The 25983-nt window shown below is 60.9% G+C and overlaps 1 protein-coding gene across 3 annotated transcripts; it reads left to right on the top strand.

Annotated features, from left to right (window-relative positions):
- Window positions 1–622: 622 nt before the first annotated feature.
- On the top strand, window positions 623–24996 carry HCFC1 (host cell factor C1). 3 transcript variants are annotated; one of them, XM_029929416.1, is made up of 26 exons: window positions 623–1884; window positions 7720–7868; window positions 7999–8159; window positions 8752–8960; window positions 9619–9703; window positions 10200–10306; window positions 11453–11632; window positions 11736–12095; window positions 12391–12551; window positions 13079–13276; window positions 13574–13798; window positions 13940–14044; window positions 14525–14744; window positions 15041–15183; window positions 15330–15468; window positions 15665–15885; window positions 16534–18037; window positions 18322–18485; window positions 19204–19648; window positions 20052–20369; window positions 20551–20669; window positions 20755–20892; window positions 21234–21419; window positions 22037–22337; window positions 22744–22807; window positions 23037–24996. In XM_029929416.1, exons 1-26 carry the CDS (start codon window positions 1692–1694, stop codon window positions 23074–23076), a joined length of 6135 nt encoding a protein of 2044 aa, XP_029785276.1. In that variant the 5' UTR covers window positions 623–1691; the 3' UTR covers window positions 23077–24996. The 3 variants fall into 3 exon arrangements, with proteins under 3 accessions (XP_029785276.1, XP_029785277.1, XP_029785278.1); XM_029929417.1 differs by having other exon boundaries at window positions 624–1884; window positions 20055–20369; XM_029929418.1 differs by lacking the exon at window positions 623–1884 and adding an exon at window positions 6144–7304.
- The last annotated feature ends 987 nt before the right edge of the window (window positions 24997–25983 follow it).

Below are 25983 nucleotides of genomic sequence, written 5' to 3'. Positions count from 1 at the left end.
AGAGCGCGGGCGGCGGCAGCGGTGCCCGGGGGCGGGGCCGGCGAGCCTGGGAGCCGGCTGCGTCACCGCCTGCTCGCCCCGCCTCCGACTCCCACCGCGGCGGGTCTTGGACCTCTTCTCCCGCGGCCGCTGGGTGTAGGGAGCGGAAACATGTTCACTCTCCTGCCCGAGCCACAGCTCTAATGTCTTCCGTCGGCCTTTCCCAGCAGCCTATCCTCTGTCCCCACTGCTGGTTAAAGGCAACTCCTCGGGCGTGTGTTCCTTAAGCAACCCGGGGGAATGTTCCCAAGGGGGCGGGGCCGCGCTCGTTTGAGGCATTCTCATCCGGGCATTCACCAGATTTCTCAACCGCCATCTTTGTTTTGTGCTGAAAGTCGCTATTGACGCCCGTGGACGGCCGGGCGAAGGGAAGTGGCAAGATGGCGGCTCCCAGGGCGGAGGCGTGAGGGCGCAATGGGGGGGGAGGGGGGAGGCCGCGGGGCTGGGCGCGCCTGCGCCTGACCTGAGGGCGGTCCGAGCCCTAGCTAAGCGCGCGGTGGACCTGGGCCCTCGCCGCGGGGCCGCGCGGAGGTCCTTTAAGAGGCCTTGGCTCAGAGAAGCCGGGGGAGGGCGGGGAGGGGGGGGGGAAACAGTGACGTCGCCCGACTCCGCCCCCTCGCCCGACTGCCGCTGCCGCCATGTTTAGTTGTTACTTCTTCACACAAGATGGCGGCTCCCAGGGAGGAGGCATGAGCGCCCTGCCGTTACCGCTCCTTCTGCCGTACAGTTGCCACTCCGGCGCCTAACTCTGGCTTTTTGGAGCGGCTCCTGTGGGAAGGAGTCATAAAGAGGGAAGAGAGGATCGGACGCTGCCTTGCGTTTGGTTTGCAGTGGAAGAACTGACCCAGGAGGAAGAGAATAGGGGGGGAAGGGGGAGTTAGTCTCAAGATGGCGGCTCCCAGGGCGGCAGGCGCAGCCTGAGCAACAGAGGCGGACTCAGGGGAGAGGTTCGAGACCTCACGAGCTGTACGGCGCGAGTCTCCGACCAGCCCCTGAGAATTCGAGTTCGTTCCACTGGCCTCCGGCGCGCCTCTGTCCTTTACGAGTGTCGTGGCTGTTTCGGGAGCGGCGGCTGCACTAAGCGTTGGGCGGGGAAGCGGGACGGTCTCAAGATGGCGGCTCCCACAATTGTGGTGTGAGCGCCGGCGGGGCTGGGACAACCGCGGCGCTTGTGGCTCCTTTCCACCCGCCCCGGAAGCAGGCCAGTGCAGGGGACTTGGGGGGTGTGGGAACCGGGCCGGGGCTCCGCCATTTCCGGCGGGGGAGGGCTACGACTGAGGAAGGGAGGAGAGAGAGGCGGCTCAAGATGGCGGCTCCCAGGGCCTCCCGCCCGAGCTTGTAAGCGGGAGCGCCCGGGCGAGTAGTCAGGGCGGCGGGACTCGGCGGCGTCCAGCTTCTCGAGGCTAGGCGCTCGAAAGTTTCGGGAGGCCCTTGAAGAGACGGGGTGAGGTAGAAGAAGGGGAAGAGCCGAAGAGAGGGAGGGTGGTTAAGATGGCGGCCTCCATGGAATCGTCCACCGCTGTGTGAGGAACCGCTTCTCCGTGAGAGCTACCTTAGACGAAAAGGGGTGTGTGTGTGTGTGTGTGTGACAGGAACTGGGAGGCTCCTTTCCCGCTTGGTGACTTTTCCCCACCGCGGCTTTTCCTGTAACTATGGCTTCAGCCGTGTCGCCCGCCAACTCTCCAGCGGTGCTCTTGCAGCCGCGCTGGAAGCGGGTGGTGGGCTGGTCGGGTCCGGTGCCCCGGCCCCGCCACGGCCACCGAGCCGTGGCCATCAAGGAACTCATCGTGGTGTTTGGCGGCGGCAACGAGGGGATAGTGGACGAACTGCACGTGTACAACACGGGTGAGTGCAAAGCCCGCCGGGTCGTGGGATCTTTCTCTCCCTCTCTCCATCTCCTCCCTTTCCCTCTTCCCTCCCTCCTCTCCTCCTCGTCCCCCTCTATCCCTTCTCTCCTCCCTCCCTCCTTTCTCTTCCCCTTCCCTTCAGCCTCCTCTCCCTCCGCCCTGATCTCTCTCTGTTCCGAGTTCCTTTGGTCAGCCCGGCTTCTGCGCTTTTTCCTGCTCTCTCCCCGTTCTTCCTCCCCCCCTCCTGTGTTTGAGGGGTGCTTTTCATTTTCCGAGAGAAATCCAGTCCGGTTAGTGAGGAGGCGGGGGCGTCGCCGGCTTTGACTTGAGACAGACACCGTTACCCCGCCGGGCTGGCTGATGCGTCCCTTTGGCGCAGGCAGAGTCCCACCCCCTTCCTCCCTCCTCCTGCGCCTGCTCAGCTCTTCTTCATCTTTGATGCTTTTTCGGGAGAAATGACAGCTTCTAGATTACGGATTAGGGGCCGAGGTGATCCCCCTAATCCCGACCTGGGGGGTTGTGTGCCCTGCTGGGTAACCGTCTCGGGGTTTGCGCTCGAGCCTTGGGCACCTCCAGATAGGGCGGCAATGCTGCCTCCCCCTTTTGCCATTTGTTTCCTCCGTGTTTTCTCCAGATTGTTTCTTTTCTTATCTGGGGCCCTCCAGTGTAGGAGGTGAATTCCAGTAATCCCATAGTGGGCTAGATGGGCCCTTATCTCGCCTCTTTCTCCGAGGCTGAGGCTGCCGTGCCCACGTTCGTACCTCCCCCAATCCCAGTGCGCTGGTAATTGGGAGGAAGGGGCTTCCTTGGGACACAGAAAGACGCGGTGTACGTCTCTTGCCTCGAGTCCTTGCCAGGTCTCCGACTTGGCCGCAGCTTCTTGCCCGTGGTGGCCCCTTGGCCCCGTTTGCACACCGAGCCGCTGCCTGTTGAAGGGCGGTTGGCTCGCAGCGCCTCGTCTTGCTCTGAAGGAGGGGCTAGGCATTCTCCCTGAGGCCAGTGGGCCTGCTGTGCACTGCGTTCTGGGAGAGAGCCTAAGCCGGGCGGGGGGAGCAGGCTCGCCCTGCACACCCACACACCTGTCAGTGGTCTTTCAGGAAGCTCCCCTCTGCGGCAGGGGGACGGTTAGGATTGGTGGTGGCTGGGAGCTGTTTTCCAGCTCTTTCCCCAGGCATCACATCTAGCAGACTCCATTTGCTCCAGCTCCTGTCTTTCCCAGGGCCCTGGCAATACCAGCTCCTTGAGTGTGGGCTCCACCTCCCACCTGTGAGGGTGCTCTGGGGTTGGGAGCTGATGCCCAAGGGAGAAAGTGATTAGAGCTGTGAGGGCTGGGTGCTCCCCTCCCCCTCTCCGGAGGCAGAGAGTGCAGTTTTCTCTGCACCTTGTAGGGTGCCCCTACCGAGTTGACTTTCAAAGGCTGGTGGGTTGCTGGTGACCCTTTGCATTCCGGTTCTCAGCACCTGTTGCCTCCAGCGAGGCTGGGCGGGTAGGTGGTGCTCCCTGCCAGCGTAGCCAGCTGCGGTGGCCACCGTTAGCCTGGTAAGGTGAGGCTGAGGGGCAGGGCTGTTTTTAGAGAGTCCGTCACCCTGAGCAGAACCTTCTAAACTCCTTGGACTGTCTTTATTCTCACAAGGCTCGGAGCAGACTCCTTAACAGGGAAATACAATTTTAGAAAGTAGGACAGGGGCCTAATTACCATCAGCTCTAAAGTCCACTGCTTCCAGGGGCTTCTGCATATTCATTAGTTTATGAAAATGAACCGGCCACTTTGGCAAGAATTCATTCCCCATCTGCAAGCCTGTGTCTTGTAGTAGAGGGTAGTTTGCCTTCCAAAGGGCCACAGCCCTGCATTACTCCCGTTGGCACTTTGGAAACTGCCCTTACTGACTTCTTAGGTGACTTCTCAGGAGGGTCGCCAGCAGACCCGACTCCCGGTCCTCACCGAGTGTCGCACGTTATCTGAAGGCAGCAGGAACCTGTCCGGCGTTCACTGTCCGTCTGGGGTTCTGGTAGCTGCGGGGCTTGTGCGCTCCCCTCTGGCCAGATGTTGCCCTCCTTCCACTTGGCTTTCCGCTTGCCGTCGTTTCGGTTTAAGTCGGGGCAGGGCAAGTCCTCCTCGTGCGTCTCCTTGCCCTGTTCGCCCTGTTCCTTCTGTGCCACGAGAGGCCCATTCCCTGTTGCTGAGATCAGTGGCTCCAGGGGATGAGTTTGGGGCACTAGTGAGCACTTATCAGCTTGGTGATGGGGGGGGTGTGAATAGCTGGGGGCCAGCAGGTGTGCGCCCATCGGTGAGAGAGCGTGTCCTTCCTCTTTGGCTGCCGTTACCACGGTGGCTGTGGGATACTCGACGGGCCTTTGGGAGTTCTTGGGCTACTGTCTTTGGCCTTGGGGGATTTCGCTTCAGGCTAGCAAATCGGATTATGGAGAGGACCTGGTACCGAGGGGAGGCTGTGGCCGGTCACCAAAGCAGCTGCCCAAGGCTGGTCTGCCTCAGTGGTTCTTTAATGTCCAGTGACTGTTACAGCTGGAAGGAACCTTGGAAAACATCTAGTGGAACTCTCTTGTTTTTGCACACGCGGAAATTGGGGTCTAAGAGGGGGAAGTGACGGGTCTGGGGTTACCCTGCCAGCCCGTGGTAGGGTCCCATGGGACTGCCTGGAGCACAGCTCTTCCTGGACATAGTTGGGCTGTGTCTTCCTTCAGTTAACAGGTTCAGGCCGCCACCTCTGAAATGCCTCCCTGTTCCTGTCCCTGTAGCTAACTGGTCACTAAGTTAAACTTGTCTCAGATCTGTTCCCCCTCCATTCTGGGACCTCTCCTCTTCTTGCTTGGCTTTTGCAGTCACTTCCTGATTGGCCCTGTTAGTTTCATTTGTCAGGAAATCCTGTTCACCCTTCAACGCCTGGCTCCAAAGTCACCTTTTCTAAGAAGCCCCCTCTGCCGGATTGCCCTGTTCTGTGCTCCTAAGACTTGGCCTTGGTGCAGACCAGCCCCGTACACACACACTGCTTTTCCCATCATAGGGGGAGGGCGTGGCAGCTTTCCTACTAGGTTGGAAGTTGGAGGGTGGGAGCGGTCTACCCTGTGCCTGTCGCACTTGGCGCTGCGTGTGCCGCACAGGAAGTGCCCGGTCACGACCGAGAGAACAGGCCACTGTTGGACAGTCTACCCAACTGCGTGGGTGCAGGTCTCTAGGGGACGATGCGTAGAGCTTGACGGGAGCAACTACAGATGGATTTGGCAAGGGTGGAAAGGGGTGGGGGCAGCTGATAAAACACAGAAGCTGCGGTTGCAGGCTCGCTGAGAGAGAAGGTGGAGTCACGTTTCTGGTTATGAAGCGTCCTGTGTGCAGGTGGCCTCCTCTCCTCAGACCACCCTCCCCAGCTGTGAGCATTGACGATCCAGAGCGAATGGAGAACAGGGGCCCAGCGGCCGGGGTTACAAGATGCCCCTAGATGAGCTGCAGATCACGTGACTAAGGGGCAACCGAGAGCAGCTGGTGCGTTCCAGGCAGCAGCCGTGCCACCTCGAGGGCAGCACCCCAGCTGTGGCTTCATACCCGAAAGTGTCTGACAGACTGCTCTCGCCTGGGGCATGTGGGGCCCCTGCCCCATGTTCTAGGACAAGATCAGCTTCTTCTAGATGAGGGGTGTCCCAGGTCATTTCCGGCCTGGCTAGCTGCGTCAGTGATGAGAGTGGGATAGGAAAGCCATGGGTCAGGCCTGTTTGCCATGTAGCTTTGTTCCAGCGCTGACTGCTGGCCACACGGTGGCCCCATAGCTGTGGGCAGTAACTAAGAGAGTGCTCAGCTGAGTGAGGGCAGCTGATGCCTCCGTGGTACATGGGGCCCTTGGTGGGCACCTAGTGGTCACTTTTAAGCTGGTGACAAGGTTTTTGTCCGTGTCTGTTTTGCTTCCCCTCTTGGGGTTCCGTTCCTTCATCACTCGAGGGAGCTTGGCCTAGGCAGTCTCCCAAGTTTCTTTCAGCTTTTTATCCTGGTAAGTTGGATGAAACTCTGTCTCTTCCAATTTGCGCAGGGGTGGTTTGCCTCAGCACAGAAAGCTACTGCTTTTATTGGTTTTTTGTTGGGTTTTGTTTTTTTTTTTTAATTTTTGATACGGAGAGAGACAGAGCATGAGAGGGGAAGGGGCAGAGAGAGAAGGAGACACAGAACCGGAAGCAGGCTTCAAGCTCTGAGCTAGCTGTCAGCACAGAGCCTGACGCGGGGCTCGAACCCACGAACATGAGATCTGACCTGAGCCGAAGTCGGAGGCTTAACCGACTGAGCCACCCAGGCGCCCTTTATTGGTTTGTTTTTGCACCAGGAATGACAATGAGGCAGTGAGCTGGGACCTGGGGTCTGGGCACACGCGTGTACAGCAGGCGGCGCAACACTGCACCTGCACCAGGAAAATGACAGAGACGGGCAGAGGAGCAGGGTGGTGCTGGGTGGCCTGGAGTCCGAGTGACCCCACCGGCCTGTTGAGGTTGGGGGCCGGCGGGGAAGCGACAGGACCACACGCCCCTCAGGAAAGGCTGTAACTGTCTTGGGGGTTACAGATGTGCTTTTAGATGAGGCCAGACACACCTTTCGGCCGGTGCACACACGAGGCCTCGGGGTGCCAGCAAAGGACCTGTTGCCTAGTGCGCGGGAAGGATGTGTCAGTGACCATGTACATGCCTGTGCAGAGAGGCTGAGAAGCGGCGGAGCAGCCGGGGCCTCCTAAGGCTGTCCCCATTGGACTCTCCTGACCCTCATTTGGACTCCCAAGGCTGCCCCTTTCATGCTCCAGTGCCTTGGTCTCAAGTCACTCACATTTGACCAATACCAGTTTAGGGGCATAGAATCAGGTTTGCAGTTGGCACTCAGTTTGAGGTTTTTGGAGAGAGTGTAACATGTCATGTAGTAATAGTCCGATAAATAATGTGTAGGGAGAAGGACCTCTCAAAAAGAGGAGGATGTGTGCCCTGTGACTCTTCTGGGAGGCCCTGGCGTGGTGGGTGTCTGGGGAGCTGAAAACAGGACCCTAGCGTGAAGTGAGGGCAGGAGCTGGGTGCTGGGTGGAAAAGGGCTCTTCGTCACCCTCTTCCTTGCTGGTGGCCTCTCCCTACCCCACCCTCAGTTAAAGGGGATGGATTTGGCGGAACCCTGTGCAGCCAGCCACAAAAGCTGCTGCTGCCACCACTTCTGGATTTCAGGAACGTTCTAGATCGGTGTGGGTGTGGCACGAGGGGAGGGGTGGTGTGGAGCATCACCTAGGAGACCAGCCGAGATGGAGTCTTGCCCTGCCTGGCTCTCCTCAGCCAGCAGGCTGGGCTGCCCGGATTGGCCTCCCTCACCTGCCTGCCTCCTGCCAGCAGCACCTGCAGGGACGGAGGGCACTGCCTGGTCACGATCACTCTTTGAACCACTTTGAGGTACAGTCCTGTGCCCCCAGGAAGAGGCACACGGGGCCACTGAGCGGGTATTTTGGCTGTTAGACCTTGCTTTCCAATGATCCACTGAGCAGTCGGGGAAGGAAGTCAGGGCCCATGTTCCCAGAAGCTAGTAAATTATCTTGGTCAGTGAACTTCCTGCTTAGTAAGATGACCTTGACGAGAAGCCAGATGGTTGCAGGTTGTTTGAAGGTGGCTTCTGAGGCAAGGGACTTGGAAGATGGTTTGGATAGAGGGCCGGCTCTGGGTACGGTAAAGAGAAGGAGGTGCTGTCTTGGCTCCTCCTCTCTCGGACCATGTTTTGCAGCCTGCTGGATTTGGGGAGGGAGAGGAGTGGGGGCTCTGGTTCTTAGGAGTCCCCAAGGTATTCTGACTTCTGCTTCCTTTTGTTCCCCAGCGACTAACCAGTGGTTCATCCCGGCCGTGAGAGGGGACATCCCCCCTGGGTGTGCGGCTTACGGCTTCGTGTGCGACGGGACCCGCCTGCTGGTGTTTGGCGGGATGGTGGAGTACGGGAAGTACAGCAACGACCTCTACGAGCTCCAGGTAACGGCCCGCAGCGCCCCGTGAGCGGGGGAGGGGAGGCCGCCGGGACCCTTCCCACCCTGTCCCGGGCCTCCAGGCCCCCCGGTGGCCGGCTCGTTCCCCAGTAAATCCCTGAGTGTTGATTTTGCAGGCAAGCCGGTGGGAATGGAAGAGACTCAAAGCAAAGACCCCCAAAAATGGACCCCCTCCTTGTCCTCGGCTTGGGCACAGCTTCTCCCTTGTGGGCAACAAATGCTACCTGTTTGGGGGTCTGGCCAACGATAGCGAGGACCCTAAGAACAACATTCCAAGGTGAGGCTTTGTCCTCTTCATGTGGAAGCCCGTGAGAGCGGGCGTGCCTCACCACATGCCAGCCCGCCTCACCGTGCCAGGTTCATTTCTCTCTGTGAAATGAGAGGGTGATGCTGGATGCCCTCGAGGGAGCTTTCTGGGACCTCTCACCCAGGGGAAGCCGCGTGGCAGGAGGGCTGGGGCAGTGGGTAGAAAACCACCTTGCCTTGCGCCGGTCTCTGCTCCTCAGGCCAAGTTAGAGCTGGCGCTCTCCTTCCTAGCCTTTGCTACCTGCAGACTGTGCTGGTATCTTCCAAGGCTGGTGGCGGGGCGGCTTCGTGAGGTGGGAAGGTAGTCCCAGCCAGCACCCCTCTTCCCTGGGAGGCCCATGTGAAGGGCCCAGTTCTGTGTGCAAGGCAGCCTGCCACTGCCCTCACACTCAACCTTGGGAGCTTCTGGCAGCCCCTCCATAGCGCTGAGGGTAGAGGAGCATGGAGTTCACGTGGACCCAGCCCCCTCTGTCTGCCTGGGAGTCTGCTGTCCACCCCTAGAAGGGGCTGAGGCCTCTGGTGTGCTAAGTCCACGATTGCCAGAACTCACCTTTCTTCTCCAGGTACCTGAATGACTTATACATCCTGGAATTGCGGCCGGGCTCCGGAGTGGTGGCCTGGGACATCCCCATCACTTACGGCGTCCTGCCTCCACCCCGGGAGTCCCACACTGCTGTGGTCTATACTGAGAAAGACAACAAGAAGTCCAAGCTGGTGATCTATGGAGGGATGAGTGGCTGCAGGCTGGGGGATCTCTGGACCCTGGATATCGGTAAGATGTGCCTATGGCTATTCTGGGAGCCTTGGGGCAAAGTTAGCAGACTGGGCCAGTGGCGCGGGGTAGTAAGATGGGCTGGCGGGCACAGGACAGCGAGCGTGCTGCTCCTCCTCATGGTGGCAGGCATGTGGGGAGGGGGCCTGTGTGCGGCGAGCTTGTGGCTCTGCTCTTAAGAAGGAGCGAGGCTCAGTTAGCTGAGTTGGTCTAATGTCCTGTGGGAGGACAAGGGGAGAGAAGCAAAGGTCCTTCGAGGATGGGATTCTCTAGATGAGGTAGCGTCCGCCCCCTCAATTCGTCTGTGGTGGGCTGGGTCTGTCACAGCTGGGATGTTGAGAGGCCATAAGACCTCGAGGGGCTCCTTGGGGCTGGGAAGCCGGGTGGGGGTAAGGAGTGGTAGGAAGCAGCTCCGGCGTTCGGCCTGAAGGCAGGCTGAGGGGGAACCTGGCTGGTGGCACCTGTCCCGTGGGTTGGCATCGGCACTCGAAACCGTTGATCCCAAGCGAAATTCCTGGCACCCCGTGTGTGGACGGTAGAGGGGGCCGGGAGCTGGTGCGCTCGTTGACGGTAGGGTGTGGAGTGCCATGCCTGTGGGGGCTGCGCCCTCCTCCCCTGCCTGAGTAGGTGACCCTTCCTCCCCTGTTGCTCGGTGCAGAGACTCTGACGTGGAACAAGCCCAGTCTCAGCGGGGTGGCACCTCTTCCTCGGAGTCTTCATTCAGCCACAACCATAGGAAACAAGTGAGTAGCGGCTGGCTCTCGACTTCCTGGCCCGCCCCCACCCCGAGCTCGGTTTTGTTCCTGCAATTCCTAAGACCTGCCGAGGCCTCTTTGCAGCCAGGCTGGCTTTCTGCAGCCCTGTCTTTACATTACGGCCCTGGGAGACCGAGACAGATTCGGGGTAGAGGGGCGCAGACTGTCCTAGATACTCTCCACCAGCAGCTGGGTGTCTTTGTCAATGCCAGGGTCCCAAAGTGAATATGAGAATGACAGGGACCGAGGCGAGCTTTAGGTGAGCTTGAATAATGGCTCCACGTGGTGGAGGTGACACAGGTCTCGTAAGGGCTGAGCCATCAAGAAGGACAGGGTGACATTAAGAGCTTTCATGCGTCCTGGGGGCCTCTCCTGGGGAGAGCTGGAGGACCAAGCGTGTTTAGAACTTTCTGGATGGAAGAAGTGGCTTCTGGCTTGGCACCTCCTCTACAACCCTCTCCTACTCTTCCCTCCTTCGTCCCAGAATGTACGTGTTTGGTGGCTGGGTGCCTCTCGTCATGGATGACGTCAAAGTGGCCACACACGAGAAGGAGTGGAAGTGTACCAACACACTGGCTTGTCTCAACCTGGGTATGGCCTCCTCGGGCTCGGAGTAGCCTGTGGAGGGCTGCGGGAGGCTGGCCCTCCTCGGTCCCGAGAGCTGTGTGGGGTGTGCTTCTAAGGCCCGTGCCCCTCGTGTCCACAAGAAGCGGCCACTGGTGCGAGCACTCTGCTCCCTGCTTTCATTTTTGAGTAGGCTCTTTTCCTATACGTGGCCCACCATCGAAAGCACAGAGGCTTATCCGTGCACAGCCTCCCTCCTGCCTCCTGTCCTGCAAAGGCAGCGTGCTGGTAGCTTCTCCTCCCCCCTGCAGGGACTTTTCTACATGTCCAAGCGTCGTCTGTAGGTTCCTTTATAAACAAACACGACGGCAGCCTGCTCTCGCGGCGCCGCGCCGCGCCACACCTGGCTTTTTGCTTTACTCCGTGTCGGAGACCGTCCCGTCCCATCCCCACATGGCGAGCGGCCTCATTCTTTTGAATTGCTATCGAGGTGTTGAACTTACAGATGCTACTCCGTGAGTATCCTTGCACTGTCCTCACCTCCGTGCAAGTGTATTCGAAGAGTGAAAACCTACCTAGAGGTAGGGTCATTGTCGAAGGATGTCCCCATGCCATCCTGCACAGGGGCTGTGCCCGCGTAGAGGCCCCTGGCAGTGCCGGCTCGGCAACCATCAAACCGCTCTTCACCAAGTCCGATAGGTGGTCGGCCCTCCCCACGGGCCGGCCCCCAGCACCCCACTCCAGCTCACCTCGAGCCCCCACCACAGCAGGCACGGGAATCAAATTGCCAGGTGCCTTATGGTTTAAGTTTGCATTTCGCTAATTTTGAGTGAGGGTATGTATTTTCCCGTCGCTCCTCCTGTCGCCTTTTCCATGGCTTGCGTTCCTCTTTGCCCATCTTTTTCTACCATAGACTCTTGTGTTGTTTGATGTGCGAGAAGTGAGACCTTTGGCTGTGCGTTACAAATAGTTTTCCCAGTTTGTGGTTTATAATTATATCTTTTACGGTCTTTTTGCCGTACCAAGTTATTTTTCATTCGTTCGTTTGTTCATTTTTAATTTAGTGCTCTTTAGTGACTTCCTGGTTTGGATTCCCCATCCCTGACACTGGGGGGTGGTGGGTTCATTTGCCCCCCCTCGCTCACCTCCCCCCCCCCCCCCCACCATCCCCAGATACCATGGCCTGGGAGACCATCCTGATGGACACACTGGAGGACAATATTCCCCGGGCCCGAGCCGGCCACTGTGCCGTAGCCATCAATACCCGCCTGTACATTTGGAGTGGGCGTGACGGCTATCGAAAGGCCTGGAACAACCAGGTCTGCTGCAAGGACCTGTGGTACCTGGAGACAGGTGAGGCAGCCGCACGGGGCCACAGGCCCGCCACGGCGCAGCTGAGCCGCGGATGGGCCCCGCCCGGCGCGGGCCCCTTCTCACCGGACGTGCTCTCTTACAGAAAAGCCACCACCCCCAGCCCGGGTACAGCTGGTACGAGCCAACACCAATTCCCTGGAGGTGAGCTGGGGGGCCGTGGCCACAGCCGACAGTTACCTTCTGCAGCTCCAGAAATACGACCTTCCCGCCACAGCCGCTACTGCCGCTTCCCCCACGCCCAATCCGGTCCCGTCTGTACCCGCCAACCCTCCCAAGAGCCCCGCCCCGGCAGCAGCCGCACCTGCTGTGCAGCCGCTTACCCAGGTAGGCATCACGCTCCTGCCCCAGGCTGCTGCCGCGCCCCCGACCACCACTGCCATCCAGGTCTTGCCGACGGTACCTGGCAGCTCAATCTCCGTGCCCACGGCGGCCAGGACTCAAGGTGAGTGGGGGGAGGGGGGACCTTGCACTTCAGAGGGTATAGGGGCTACGTGCTGGGAGGCCGTGTGCCCGAGAGGGCCGCTGAAGACGGCACATCGAGGCTGTTGTCGGCACTGGCTTATGGCCGAGTACTGGGGCCAGGAAAAAGCTCGGGCCTGCTCTTGGGGACAGTCACTGAGGGTGTCTGGAAGGACCAGATGTGAAGCGCCAGCAGGTCCCAGAAGCAGTTCGCATTCACACACTGAACACGACAGAGGCCTGGGCCTCTGCCGATGGCCACCTCCTTCCCTCGTCAGGCGTCCCCGCTGTTCTCAAAGTCACCGGTCCTCAGGCTACAACAGGAACCCCCCTGGTCACCATGCGACCTGCCAGCCAGGCTGGGAAAGCCCCCGTCACTGTGACCTCCCTTCCTGCAGGCGTGCGAATGGTTGTGCCGACGCAGAGTGCCCAGGGCACGGTGAGGAGCCGCTGGGTGGGGTGGGACGTCCTGGTGATGGATGGCACCCAGCCTTAGTGCCATTCGGCTTGGGCTTTTCTGCGCTGTGAGGTGCCGGCGAGGCCAGCTCTTGTTACTCAGTTAATACAAATGAAGCTGATGCCTCAGAAGGACTTTCCTGCTGTCTGAGTCTGGTTTGGGAAAGGGTGTCTTAAGTGTGAACTTCTTTGGAAGCCTGATGGGAGAACCTAGGCACCTAGGGCTGGAACCAGGGCCGGGAAGAGAGAGCTGTATCTAACGCTGTGGTCTTCACAAAGTACCGGGAGTTTCTGGCAAACTCCTGTCTGGGTCCCTGCACCCGGTCAGTGGCAGGAGCCAAGTTGAGGCCGCGAGGTGCTGCTGGGAGGGACGCCAGGCAGGACTGAGGCTCCCTGGGCAGGGCCAGGCCGGGCCTCTCAATAGGTTCTGCTGAAGTGTCTGGAGCAGGGTGCAAGGCGACCTTGGTCCCCGCGCTGTGTGTGGGCTCACGCCCCCTGTGCCCACTGCAGGTGATTGGCAGCAGCCCGCAGATGAGCGGCATGGCTGCCCTGGCAGCTGCGGCTGCCGCTACCCAGAAGATCCCGCCCTCGTCAGCGCCTACTGTGCTGAGTGTCCCAGCGGGCACCACCATCGTCAAAACCGTGGCCGTGACACCCGGCACCACCACCCTCCCGGCTACTGTAAAGGTGGCCTCCTCACCTGTCATGGTGAGCATTTCTTGCGCCCAGTTCTGAGCCGGGGCAGCCTTGGGGCTGGGTGCTTCCAGGCACGGCGTTAAGATAGCCATCACTCCCTCTGGGCCTCAGACCTACCCTGTGGGGCCGTCGGCCTTGCCACTTGCCGCGGGCTTTGGAACTAGCGGGAACTTCGGGACGTGGCAGCCTGAGACTGGCCATGCGCTCTGTTGGTGCAAAGCCCAGGGGGCTGCCTCAGGCCCCTCTGGGTGGGGACTGGGCCTCCTTGCCCTGCCCTGCCCCGCTCATGGCTGTCGTCACCCCTTCAAGGTGAGCAACCCGGCCACTCGAATGCTGAAGACTGCAGCCGCCCAGGTGGGGACGTCTGTCTCCTCTGCTGCCAACACATCCACGCGCCCCATCATCACAGTGCACAAGTCGGGGACTGTGACGGTGGCCCAGCAAGCCCAGGTGGTGACCACAGTGGTGGGTGGAGTCACCAAGACCATCACCCTGGTGAAGAGCCCCATCTCTGTCCCAGGAGGCAGTGCTCTGGTGAGTGATGGGTGCCACCCTGCTGCATGGGATGGCTATCGGCCTGTGGTGCCACCCTGGGCCTGGGCCAGGCCCGACCCAAGCCGTGCTCTTGATTGGTTTCCAGATCACTCCTTGCTCCCTCCATCTTTTCTGTTGCAGATCTCCAACCTGGGTAAAGTAATGTCAGTGGTTCAGACCAAACCAGTTCAGACTTCGGCGGTCACAGGCCAGGCATCTACGGGCCCGGTGACTCAGATCATCCAGGTGAGCTGCTGGGCACCAGCGGGGGGGCTCCGGGCCACAGTAAGGAGTTTTGTCCCCTCCTGGAGAAGGTCCCTCAAGCGTGTGTGGTGCAGAAAGTCCTGCTGCTTGGTCCAATCACTCAGAGTCTTCAGAACATTCCCTGAGCTGCTTGGGTCGCCAGTAGAGAGTAGCCAGAGCAGACTTTCTGTCACATTTTCCATCGTGGCAGTCAGCGGTGTCTACTCACCTTGCTCTACTTCAGCTATTTTTGTTTTCGAGACGTATTTTTTGTGTAGACGTTTTTTGTTTTTTGTTTTTTTTTTTAAAGTAGGCTTCACGCCTAGCACACGAGCACAGAGCCCGATGCTCGGCTTACACTCACAACCCTGAGATCAAGACCTGAGTTGAGATCAAGAGTCGGATGCTTAACTGACCGAGTCACTCTTTCTAACTTTGTTGCTGTGGTTGTTAAGTAGTCTCTCATCTGGTTTCCTCTTGCAGACCAAAGGACCCCTGCCGGCGGGGACCATCCTGAAGCTGGTCACCTCGGCGGACGGCAAGCCCACCACCATCATCACGACCACGCAGGCCAGTGGGGCTGGGACTAAGCCCACCATCCTGGGCATCAGCAGCGTGTCGCCAAGCACCACCAAGCCAGGCACGACGACCATCATCAAGACCATCCCCATGTCGGCCATCATCACGCAGGCTGGCGCCACAGGTAGGGGCCTCCCCGGTACCCTGGCGAGGGGGTGCTTCAGGAGGCTGACGCCAGACAGGCGGATGGAGGCCGGGCTGCGGCGTGCTCTTGCTTTTGTTCTGCTTTTTCTCTCCCCTTCCTCTCCTTGCCACTTGTTTGTTGCACGTTTGTAGGGTGGTGGCAAGGGTGTGGCTATATCTGGCAGTCGGTTTGCTGTGAGGGGCGGTAGGCGGAGCTGCTTGGAAGAGGGCCCGTGGGAAGTGGGCGCTGGAGAAGAGAGGAGCGCCAGGGCCAAGCTGTCCTTCTCTCCCGTCCAGGTGTGACCAGCAGTCAGGGCATCAAGTCCCCAATCACCATTATCACTACCAAAGTGATGACTTCGGGAACTGGAGCGCCTGCCAAGATCATCACAGCTGTCCCTAAAATTGCCACTGGCCACGGGCAGCAAGGAGTGACCCAGGTGAGGCATGCCGGGTCCGCCCCTCACCCCAGTGTCCAGCCTAGGACCCCAGCAGGCCACACATGTCCTGAAGAGCCTGGCGGGGGGCAGCACAGGACCTAGACCGGCTGGGAGTGACGTGGGGGCGCTTTCCTCTGGCATTCCAGGTGGTGCTAAAGGGGGCCCCCGGACAGCCGGGCACCATCCTCCGCACCGTGCCCATGGGGGGTGTCCGCCTGGTCACCCCCGTCACTGTCTCTGCCGTCAAGCCAGCCGTCACCACGTTGGTTGTGAAGGGCACCACAGGTGCGTAGCCTGTAGGCTGGGCCTGCCTCCCCATAGGAGGGCTAGGGAGGGTGCAGGTGCCCTCTGCCAGCCCTCTGTTCCCTTGGGGCGTACCATGGGGCTCCCAGTGCCCCGGCCCCGCCAGAGGAGAGCTGCCGGAAGGGAGGAGGTGCCCGCCACTGGCCTTACCCCACCCCTGCCCCCTTCCTGCCCTTAGGCGTCACGACTCTCGGCACTGTGACAGGCACTGTCTCCACCAGCCTTGCGGGAGCTGGGGGCCACAGCACCAGTGCCTCCCTGGCCACTCCCATCACCACCTTGGGCACCATCGCCACTCTCTCGAGCCAAGTGATCAACCCCACTGCCATCACCGTGTCGGCTGCACAGACCACGCTGACGGCTGCTGGTGGGCTCACCACCCCCACCATCACCATGCAGGTAGGGCGGCTGGAGAGCATGGGCCCCAGGAGGGTGGAGGGCCCATGTCTGTGACTCCACGTGGATGCGGATGAGCCGCAGCTCGAGGCTTCTGGCGTTCATGTGGGGGCACTGTGCCAGGTCCTCTCCCTCACCCACACGGAGCCCGGGGCACACTTCCCTGCTCTGCCACGGGATTCTTAGTAACCATCTAATAGTATGTCGTATTGAGATGTCAGGTCTAGGGCGATTCTGATTATTGAACACTGGGCGGTTTCTCTCGTGATAGAGCATGCGGCAAATCTCCTTCCCGAGCACGTAGCAATTTTCTTCTCTTCGTGCGTCTCAAGCTGAACTTGTGGAAATGGCGAAGGCTCTGTGCTCGCCTTTGTGTGGCGCACAGTTAGCAGGACTCCCTCCCTGACCAAGGGGGGCTCCAGCCTCCCGCCCGCACAGCCTTTGAGGCGGAGCCGTGTCTCCTTCCCCAGGCCCTGAGCAAGTCCGCGTCTGGGGGCCAGAGGGCAGGCGGGTTCTGCATTCACCAGGGAGGGCTCTTTCTCTAGGAGCAGAGTTGGGGGTCCCAGCAGCACGGGTTACACTATGGAACGATGGGACGGACAGGCAGACGGGATGTTCTGGAGCTAACTTCCCATCGGGTGTCTTCCACAGCCCGTCTCCCAGCCCACCCAGGTGACTCTCATCACGGCGCCCAGTGGAGTTGAGGCCCAGCCTGTGCATGACCTCCCTGTGTCCATTCTGGCCTCGCCTACCACAGAACAGCCCACGGCCACAGTCACCATCGCCGATTCAGGCCAGGGTGACGTGCAGCCGGGCACTGTGACGCTGGTCTGCTCCAACCCGCCCTGTGAGACCCACGAGACGGGTACCACCAACACGGCCACCACCACCGTTGTGGCTAACCTCGGGGGGCAGCCGCAGCCCACCCAAGTGCAGTTTGTTTGTGACAGACAGGAGGCGGCCGCCTCTCTCGTGGCTTCGACAGTGGGGCAGCAGAATGGCAGTGTGGTTCGCGTCTGCTCCAACCCGCCGTGTGAGACCCATGAGACGGGCACCACCCACACGGCCACCACCGCCACATCCAACATGGCCGGGCAGCACGGCTGCTCCAACCCGCCGTGCGAGACCCACGAGACTGGCACCACCAGCACCGCCACCACCGCCGTGTCGAGCATCGGCGCCGGCCAGCAGCGAGACATCCGGCGTGCCTGCATGGCCGGCACTGCTCCTGCTGTGGTCCGGGTCAGCCTAGCCGCCGGCGCGTCCGAGGGGGCCCAGGGCTCTGTCAAGGCCTCGTGTCAAACCCGCCAGATTGGCGTGACCGGCACCACCATGACCGTGCTGGCCACCGGGGCCCCGTGCTCGGCCAGCCCGCTCCTTGGGCCAGGCCTGGCCGTGGAGGCCGGTGGCCGCGGTGCCACCTTTGTGCAGCTGGCTCACGTGAGTGGCCAGGGCAGACCCAGCGTCCCCAGTGGCCAGGACAGCCCCATGGCCAGCTTGAGTCAGCTGGTATCCGTGGGGCGCCAGCTAGAGGTTCATCACACCCACACGACCAACACCCCAACCACGGTCCGCTCCGCCATGGGTTCAGGGGAGCCTGGCGACGCACGGGGGACCCCCACACTTGCGTATGAGAGTTCAGCTAGCGGCGCCGTGACTGTGACAGCCCTGGAGGCGCTGCTGTGCCCCTCGGCCACCGTGAGCCAACTCTGCTCCGACCCGCCATGCGAGACCCATGACACGGGCACCACCCACACCGCCACTACCTCGAATGCCGGCAGCGCCCAGCGGGTCTGCTCCAACCCGCCATGCGAGACCCACGAGACGGGCACCACCCACACGCCCACTACAGCGACATCCAACGGGGGTGTGGGCCAGCCTGAGGGCGGGCAGCAGCCCCCCACCGGCCGCCCCTGTGAGACACATCAGACCACGTCCACTGGTACCACCATGTCTGTCGGCGTGGGCGCCTTGCTCCCCGTGGAGTCCGGCTTGGAGATGGCGGCACCGCCCTCCATCGTCCCCCAGGCTGCTGCTTCGTTGCTGGCTCCTTTCCCAACGCAGAGGGTGTGTTCCAACCCTCCCTGCGAGACGCACGAGACAGGCACCACACACACAGCCACCACTGTCACCTCAAACATGAGCTCAAACCAAGGTGAGTGAAGGCCGCCAGCTTCGTGTCCATGGTGTCCTGGATCCCAGGGCTCGGAGGCTGAGGGAGGTGGGAATTGAGAGGTTTCCTTACCCAGAGGCCAGTACTTTGATTTCTTGTGGCTTAGTTTCCCAGTAGAGAGTAGGATCCTCCAGGTGACCATGTCCTCTGGGGACAAAGCCAGGTCAAGGCCCTTGGGGTCCTGCTGACCTGCCTTCCCACCCCCACAGGTCCCTGCTGGCCTAGTGATTGTCACCCTTCTCTCTGCTTGCCCCCCTCCTCTGCAGATCCCCCACCAGCTGCCAGTGACCAGGGAGAGGTGGAGAGCACCCAGGGCGACAGCGTAAACATCACCAGCTCCAGTGCCGTCACAACAACTGTGTCCTCCATGCTGACGCGGGCTGTGACCACTGTGACACAGTCCACCCCGGTCCCTGGCCCCTCGGTACCGGTAAGAGCCCCAGGAGGGTCCCCTTCTCTCTGCTGCTCATGGCACCTGTGGCCTGTGCTGTTCCGGAGTTGGACACCAGGTGTCGCTCTTGCACCGAGCACGCTGCCGCACCTCGCCCTCCTGCGGACCATAAAAGGGCTGCCTGGGGCTCTATAGGGCAGGAGGCAGCGCCCAGGCCCTCAAGTCTTGCAGACGCTGCCGTTTCCTTCGCTGTTTCCCATGGCTTGTCGTTTGGCTGTGACCTGGAAGAGTGACACAGTGGGAGCCTGGGCACCCCTTTGGCTAGATTGTCCTCTCCGAGGATGGGTGAAAATCGGCCAGCAGGTCCCAAGGGTCTCTCTCTTTGCTGCACCCTCTATTGCTGGGTCACCTGCTGTCCCTCTTCGTTGAGTGGGGTCATGCTGGCTCATGGAGCGTGAAAGTCGAGGTGTGCAGGGAACGATGAAGGTTGCCTGGTTCTGGCCACTCTCTTCCCCGCTAATGGGGGCTTCACTCCCTTTCTAGAAGATTTCATCAATGACTGAGGCTACCCCAGGGGCTCTGACCACCAAAGTCCCCATCCTGGCCATGGTAACAGTGACCATAGCCAACACAGAAACTTCTGACATGCCCTTCTCTGCTGCTGACCACCAAAGTCCCCATCCTGGCCATGGTAACAGTGACCATAGCCAACACAGAAACTTCTGACATGCCCTTCTCTGCTGTTGACATCCTGCAGCCCCCAGAGGAACTCCAGGCCTCGCCAGGGCCCCGCCAGCAGCTTCCGCCGCGGCAGCTCCTGCAGCCCGCCTCCACGTCCCTGATGGGGGAGTCCGCTGAGGTCCTGTCAGCCTCCCAGACCCCTGAACTCCAAGCCGCCGTGGATCTGAGTGGTACAGGGGACCCATCTTCAGGCCAGGAGCCCGCCAGCTCTGCCGTGGTGGCCACGGTGGTGGTCCAGCCGCCCCCACCCACGCAGTCTGAAGTAGATCAGCTGTCGCTTCCTCAAGAGCTGATGGCCGAGGCCCAGGCAGGCACCACCACCCTCATGGTGACGGGGCTCACCCCTGAGGAGCTGGCGGTCACTGCTGCCGCTGAAGCTGCTGCCCAGGCCGCAGCCACCGAAGAAGCCCAGGCCCTGGCCATCCAGGCAGTGCTCCAGGCTGCACAGCAGGCCGTCATGGGTAGGTGCTGGGGGGCGGGGGGCAGCTCGTCACTCCATCTTCAGTTGAGGCCAGACGGGAGCCCCAAGGGGGAGATGGACCCCTCGAAAGGAGCAGAGACACAGGGTTCTGGAGCCTTCCCGCTGACAGCCCCAGCTGGATGGCCGCAGTGACGGGCGGCCTGGGGAGAGGAGCCTGAGTTCCGAGCAGGGCAGCCAAGTCCAACGTGACGGGGAGGACCGGCATGGCAGGTGGGCTGGGCCGGGAAAGGCCTGGAAACAAGGTCTGCAGGCCTGCGGCCATCGGACTCCCCTCCCCCCCAGGGGGCTCGAGTCAAGGACAGCAGTGAGTGGCAGCAGGAAGCCGGCTGTGGGCCACCCCTGGCCGGCGCTCTTCTTGAGTAGCGTTTCTCTCCACCCCGGAGCAGGCACTGGGGAACCCATGGACACATCTGAGGCGGCCGCAGCCGTGACGCAGGCTGAGCTGGGCCACCTGGCAGCCGAGGGCCAGGAGGGCCAGGCCACCACCATCCCCATCGTGCTGACGCAGCAGGAGCTGGCTGCGCTGGTGCAGCAGCAGCAGCAGCTGCAGGAGGCGCAGGTCCAGCAGCACCACCTTCCCACCGAGGCCCTGGCGCCCGCTGACAGCCTCAACGACCCGGCCATTGAGAGCAACTGCCTCAACGAGCTGGCCGCCGCCGTGCCCAGCACCGTGGCCCTGCTGCCCTCCACGGCCACCGAGAGTAAGCGGGGTCCCGCCCGGCCGCGCACGGGTCTCCCACCCCGGGGAGAAGGGCCCGCGGGCCTGCGGGGGAGCTGAGCAGTGTGGTGTGGCCCGAGGGCAGGGCACCTCGAACTCTGCCCCCCCCCCCCAGGGGGCCAGGTCTCTAGGGCCGTGCCTGATGATGTTTTCTTTCCTCGCAGGCTTGGCTCCGTCCAACACATTTGTGGCCCCCCAGCCGGTCGTGGTAGCCAGCCCCGCAAAACTGCAGGCGGCGGCTACCCTGACCGAAGTGGCCAATGGCATTGAGTCCCTGGGTGTGGTGAGTCTTGGACGATGGGGTTTCAGGGGGTGCGGCCGCTGGGCCCCCAAGGCTGCAGGTGTGAGCTCCCCTCCTCCTCTCGCAGAAGCCAGACTTGCCACCCCCGCCCAGCAAGGCCCCGGTGAAGAAGGAGAACCAGTGGTTCGATGTGGGTGTCGTTAAGGGCACCAACGTAATGGTGACACACTATTTCCTGCCACCAGACGATGCTGTCCCCTCCGACGTGAGTTTTTCTGGGAGCCGATGCCCTTGGCGGGGTGGATTCTGGCCGTGAGACAGGTGTTGAGGCTCGGGACCGGCCCTGAGAACAACCAGGTCTAGAGCCTTCTCCACATACTTTTCCTGTGTCACTTGGAGCAGCAGAGGAGTGCAGGCTCGGCTCCCTCCCACCACTGCCACCAAAGCTTCCCCCGTCTGCGCCCTCCACCCGGGTCCGCGTCGTCCCCAAGGCGGGATGCTGCTCCGCTGGCCCCAGAGCCCTACCCCAGGACTGCAGGCTCAACGGCAGGGTTCATGTGCCTTTCTTCTCTCTCTCCCTGCTCTTCCGGCCTCTTTCCGACGCAGGACGACTCGGGCGCCGTCCCCGACTACAGCCAGCTGAAGAAACAGGAGCTGCAGCCGGGCACAGCCTACAAGTTCCGCGTCGCCGGGGTCAACGCCTGCGGCCGGGGGCCCTTCAGTGAGATCTCGGCCTTCAAGACATGTCTGCCTGGTTTCCCAGGGGCCCCTTGTGCCATTAAAATCAGCAAAGTGAGTCTGGCCGTGGGGTGGCCCGACCCTGGCTCGTCCCCTGCCTGCCTGCAGTAGCGTGGGCCTAGCCTGAGTCTGCGCAAAGAGCGCCCCCTTCTGTGCTGGGCCCCGTGGGGTGACTCAGCAGGGGCCCTGGGAGGTGGGCAGTCTGCCAGGTCGGGGGTGCAGGGGCAAATTCCTTCCTGTCCCCGCTCGTTCTTCTCTCTAACATGGCAGCTCGTGTTCAGTGTGGGTCTGTCACATGCCACGTTTAACGCGGTTTTTTGTTGTAGTTTTTAATCTAATCATTCAGCATTGTGGGGAGGTCTGGGATCTGATGAAGAAACTGAGGCACCAAGAGGCTAAGTGCCAAGTCGCATGTTAGGTGGCAGAGCAGGTGGATGTCATCACATCAGGCTGCCCTCCGAGTTGGGGCAGACAAGGCCACGTCCCGCAAGCTCCTTGCGTGTGCTGCGAGGCAGCTCCTCCATTGTGTCGGCAAGTGGGGTGAGCTATGGGCAGTAAGCTCTGGAAGCTGTGACGTGTTCTCACTCCTCTGTTCCCTGACGGGCAGAGTGAGAGAACGTTCTAAAGGCCAAAGACAGCATGGCTTAACCTCTGCCCCCCCTTGCCTCTAGAGTCCAGATGGCGCTCACCTCACTTGGGAGCCGCCGTCCGTGACCTCTGGCAAGATCATTGAGTACTCGGTGTACCTGGCCATCCAGAGCTCGCAGGCCGGCGGCGAGCCCAAGAGCGCCACCCCGGCGCAGCTGGCCTTCATGCGGGTGTACTGCGGGCCCAGCCCCTCCTGCCTGGTGCAGTCCTCCAGCCTCTCCAATGCCCACATCGACTACACCACCAAGCCCGCCATCATCTTCCGCATCGCCGCCCGCAACGAGAAGGGCTACGGCCCCGCCACCCAAGTGAGGTGGTTGCAAGGTGCGTGGCGGCGGTCGGGCTCCTCAGCCGGGCTTCGGGGCTCTGTAGTGTTGGATTCGAGGAAGGCAGCCCAGGGTCTAGGGAGGAGTCCTGGGGAGGTGGGGCGACCGGGCCCCATCTGGGGCTGCTTGAGGTGAGACAGGGGCTACAAGAACTCAGAGTAGGAGGCACGGGGGGGGGTTGCGGGGGGGAGGCCCGGGCCTGGACGGCAGGGTAGGGAGTGGAGGCCCTGGTTCCCATGAGGCTGATGAGGGAGGACAGGGAGGGCCTTGGGGACTGAGCCTAGGGCCACCGAGGGGAGTGGCGCACGCAGCCCGAGGGGCTCCCCCCTGTGGAGCACTCGGCCCGTGGGCCGCCCTGCGTGCGCATGGCGCCGAGCTGCTCACCGTGCCGTCTTTCCCTTCAGAAACCAGTAAGGACAGCTCTGGTGCCAAGCCAGCCAGCAAGCGGCCCATGTCCTCTCCGGAAATGTAAGCAGGAAGCCCCTCTCCAGAACCTTCTAAGGCTGGGGGTGTACCACTGCCGGGAGGAAGGGGCAGCAGAAGTGGCACGGCTCTTCTCTTCCTTAGGACTGGGGAGCGCTAACTGGGAGTGACCTACCAGGTCCCGCCCGAGAGGTTCGAGTCCCACCCGCGGTCTCTCAGCACCCATGGCACCCGCGCTGATGCATTTTCCTCTTTCTTTTTTTCTTCTTCCAAGGAAATCCGCTCCAAAGAAGTCTAAGGCCGATGGTCAGTGAGAGGCAGCTCCCTGCTCCTGGATTCTTCGCCAGACCCCCTTTTGCTTCAGGAACGCCACCCGCCAGGGCCCACCCACCCCACCCACACAGTGCTCACACTTCATCCTCAGGAGCCACTGGCCGCCACTCATTCTCTCTCTGTTTTTACTATAATCTCGAGAAAGCACATTTTCTCATCGTTGCGGTGGAGGCAGAACCCAGATCTGGAAGAGCAGCGAGCCGGTCCTGCGGCAGTGCCCTCCCCCCCACCCGCCATGCCGGGGCCCTCGATGGGCGCTGCGCAGACTTCAGATGAGGAAGAGACGGCGAGAGTGGGAGTGCCCTGGCCTCTTGCAGCATCTCACCTTGGTGGAGGGAGGGGCTGGAGGCGGGAGGAGGACGCCGCTGCCCCCTGCCCGCCCGAGAAGACCGCTGGCGCCCCAGGCGCCCATCTGCTTCCGTTTTACCTGTGACCCTTGTGATTGCCACCGCCTCGCGGCCCGTGCTTGAGCTTCGTCCAGCCCCGTCAGCCCGGTGACTTCTCGGGGTGACTTGGCGGGGGCCTGTGGCCTGCGTGCTCCGCCCCTCTCCCCTCTCCCCTTCCCTCTTCTGGGCAGAGAGCTAGAACGCGAGAAGAGAGCGGGGAAGCGGGAGCCTGCGGCGGCCGAGGCAGCCCGAGCGGTGTTCGCGCAAGCGCCCGGACTCCGGCTCCCGGCAGCGGGGCGGCCCCCAGCCAGCCTGGCTTTGGCCCCTAGGTCGGGGGCGGGGCACACCACCAACTGCTGCATTCGTTGTATTTTTTTTTTTAAGTTGGAATTGATGCAGTTAACATTTGTATTGTAATTTTAGCCTTAGCGTGTGGGGTTTTGTCCCTTTTTTTGTTGTTAGTTGTGTACAGAATGTGTATCTTTCTTTTTTCTTAAACTTTTACTTTTTTCTCTTTGGCTAAGCCTTGGCAGGGATCTTTCTGGAAGAAAAGCTGGGGGCGGCCAGGGCAGGAGAGGTGTGGACACTCCCCTGTAGGCGTGACCGCCGTGTGGCCTGATATTCTCTTGCTGGCCCCTGCCATATGCCCCTTTGCCTGTCCCCAGGCCTCTGAGACAGAAGCTCACCCCCCACGGGTGTTTGTTCTACACTTGTAGGACTGACCTTGACTGGAGGAGGAGCAGATCCTGGCTTCCCTCTGCTGCTCTCTGCCCCAGGCCCCCAGGCCCCCAGGCCCCCTCTTTGGCATAACTGGCTTGGACTGGCTACCCCCTCAGCCACCTCTCCCTGCGGCAGGCGTCTCCACGAGAAGCGGTGTCCAAAGCAGTGCGGTAGGCAGATGGAGGGCAGCTCGGTCTCCGAGGCAGCCTGGGTGGGGAGGGGTGCTGCATCACCTGGGAGGGAGCCTGGGCGAGAGGCAGGCTGTCAGTACCAGCCACTGGCTCCACAAGCTTGCGGGGCCGTGGCTGTCCTCCTAGGGCCAGACCCACGCAGCTCGGGGCTCTGCCCGGTGCGGCTGGCAACCCGGCTTTCAGCCCCACACCTGGGCTTCGGGCGCTGAGCCAGGCCTACGAGCAGACTGCGTGTGCGAGTTGGGGCGAGCAGCCGGTCCCTTCGGACCTCCCCCCATCTCCACCCTGGAGACGCGGTTGCAGCGAGGGGCCTGGCCTCCGCACACCCCTGCCGCTGGCTCGCACCTTCGGGGGCCTCTGGTTCGTTGTATTATAGTAGATTTCGCTGTGGAAACTGTCACGTTTAGTCCGTCATCTTGGAGCCCACTCGCCTGGTCCCGTCGTTCCCTCTGTCCCCTCTCTCTCGAGCGCCCTCTGATCTCTCTCTTGTCTCTGAGAACAGTACACCCGTTCACCGATTGTAGAGTAACCCCGTGATTCAATAGTACCATAGTGCGATGTCGTTTTGTGCTATTTTGAACAATTAAAAGACTTTTTGAAATAAGCACCTGCTCTTTTACTGTGTGTCCAGGCTCACAGAGACAAGGCTGGAGGTATGGACCACCTCTCCCAGGGCCCCCCACCCCATCTGGGCACCTTTCCGTCCAGGGCCACTTAACCAGTCGCCTCCCAAATTTCAAGGCTCCCAAGTTTGCCAAGTCCTGAGGCCCTTGGGACTGAGCTGGGTCGGGACCTGGTTGCCCACAGAAGGTCCCATGGTAGCCGGGGTTTAGAACACAGGTGAGAGGTTCCCGGGGCAGCCCCTTCTGACTCCCTGTCTGGAGAGCGTGTCACCAGCCACTGGCCTCTTGGATGGCTGGGGAGGACAGAGCTGGGCTCTTTCCACCGAGAGCTCAAGGCCTGTGGGGGACCAGCCCTCACACCTCAGTCTAAGGGTCTCTGAGTACGGGCTTGGTGTCGGCGCAGTATCTATAAGAAAGAAGACAACGTGAGTGGTGGTAATACCGCACTTTACTAAGGAAGGCAGTGTCTTATATACCATAGGTGATTCCACTTTTTTCTTTACCAATGACCTAGTTTATGGTCCTTGAAGTAAAGACATGCTCTGGAAAGGATCTTTCTTATCGGGAAGAGAGGACAGGAGTCAGTAACAGGAACAAATAAATCCCTACAAGGGAGGGATTCCCTAACAAGAGTCTGTCTCTAAACATGAGATAAGCCTAAAGAACTTTCTTTGAGGAGTCTCACACTCCTTCAAGGCCCTTCAGCAGTTATTTATGGGCAAGACGCTTATCCTTCAAGACGTAAATCTTTGACAGAGGATTGTGTTTGCTCCCAACAGCAGACAATGAGCTAGAAACAAAAACAAAGTAAGGGAAGGCTGGTGTCACTGACTGACCTAAGTCGATTCAAAGCCTAAAAGGATATGCCTCTTTGCAAAGCAACGAGAAAATCACGGGCAGGATGAACAGAGGCCACATGTGCGGCCCAGGAGGCCAAATGTTGTTTCACAGTCTTTCCACTTGTTCTG

Source organism: Suricata suricatta, chromosome X, assembly GCF_006229205.1.
Source record: "Suricata suricatta isolate VVHF042 chromosome X, meerkat_22Aug2017_6uvM2_HiC, whole genome shotgun sequence".
NCBI classification, from domain to species: Eukaryota; Metazoa; Chordata; class Mammalia; order Carnivora; family Herpestidae; genus Suricata; species Suricata suricatta.
Note: the sequence above shows the minus strand (reverse complement) of the source record. Positions and strands in the feature narration are given on the sequence as shown.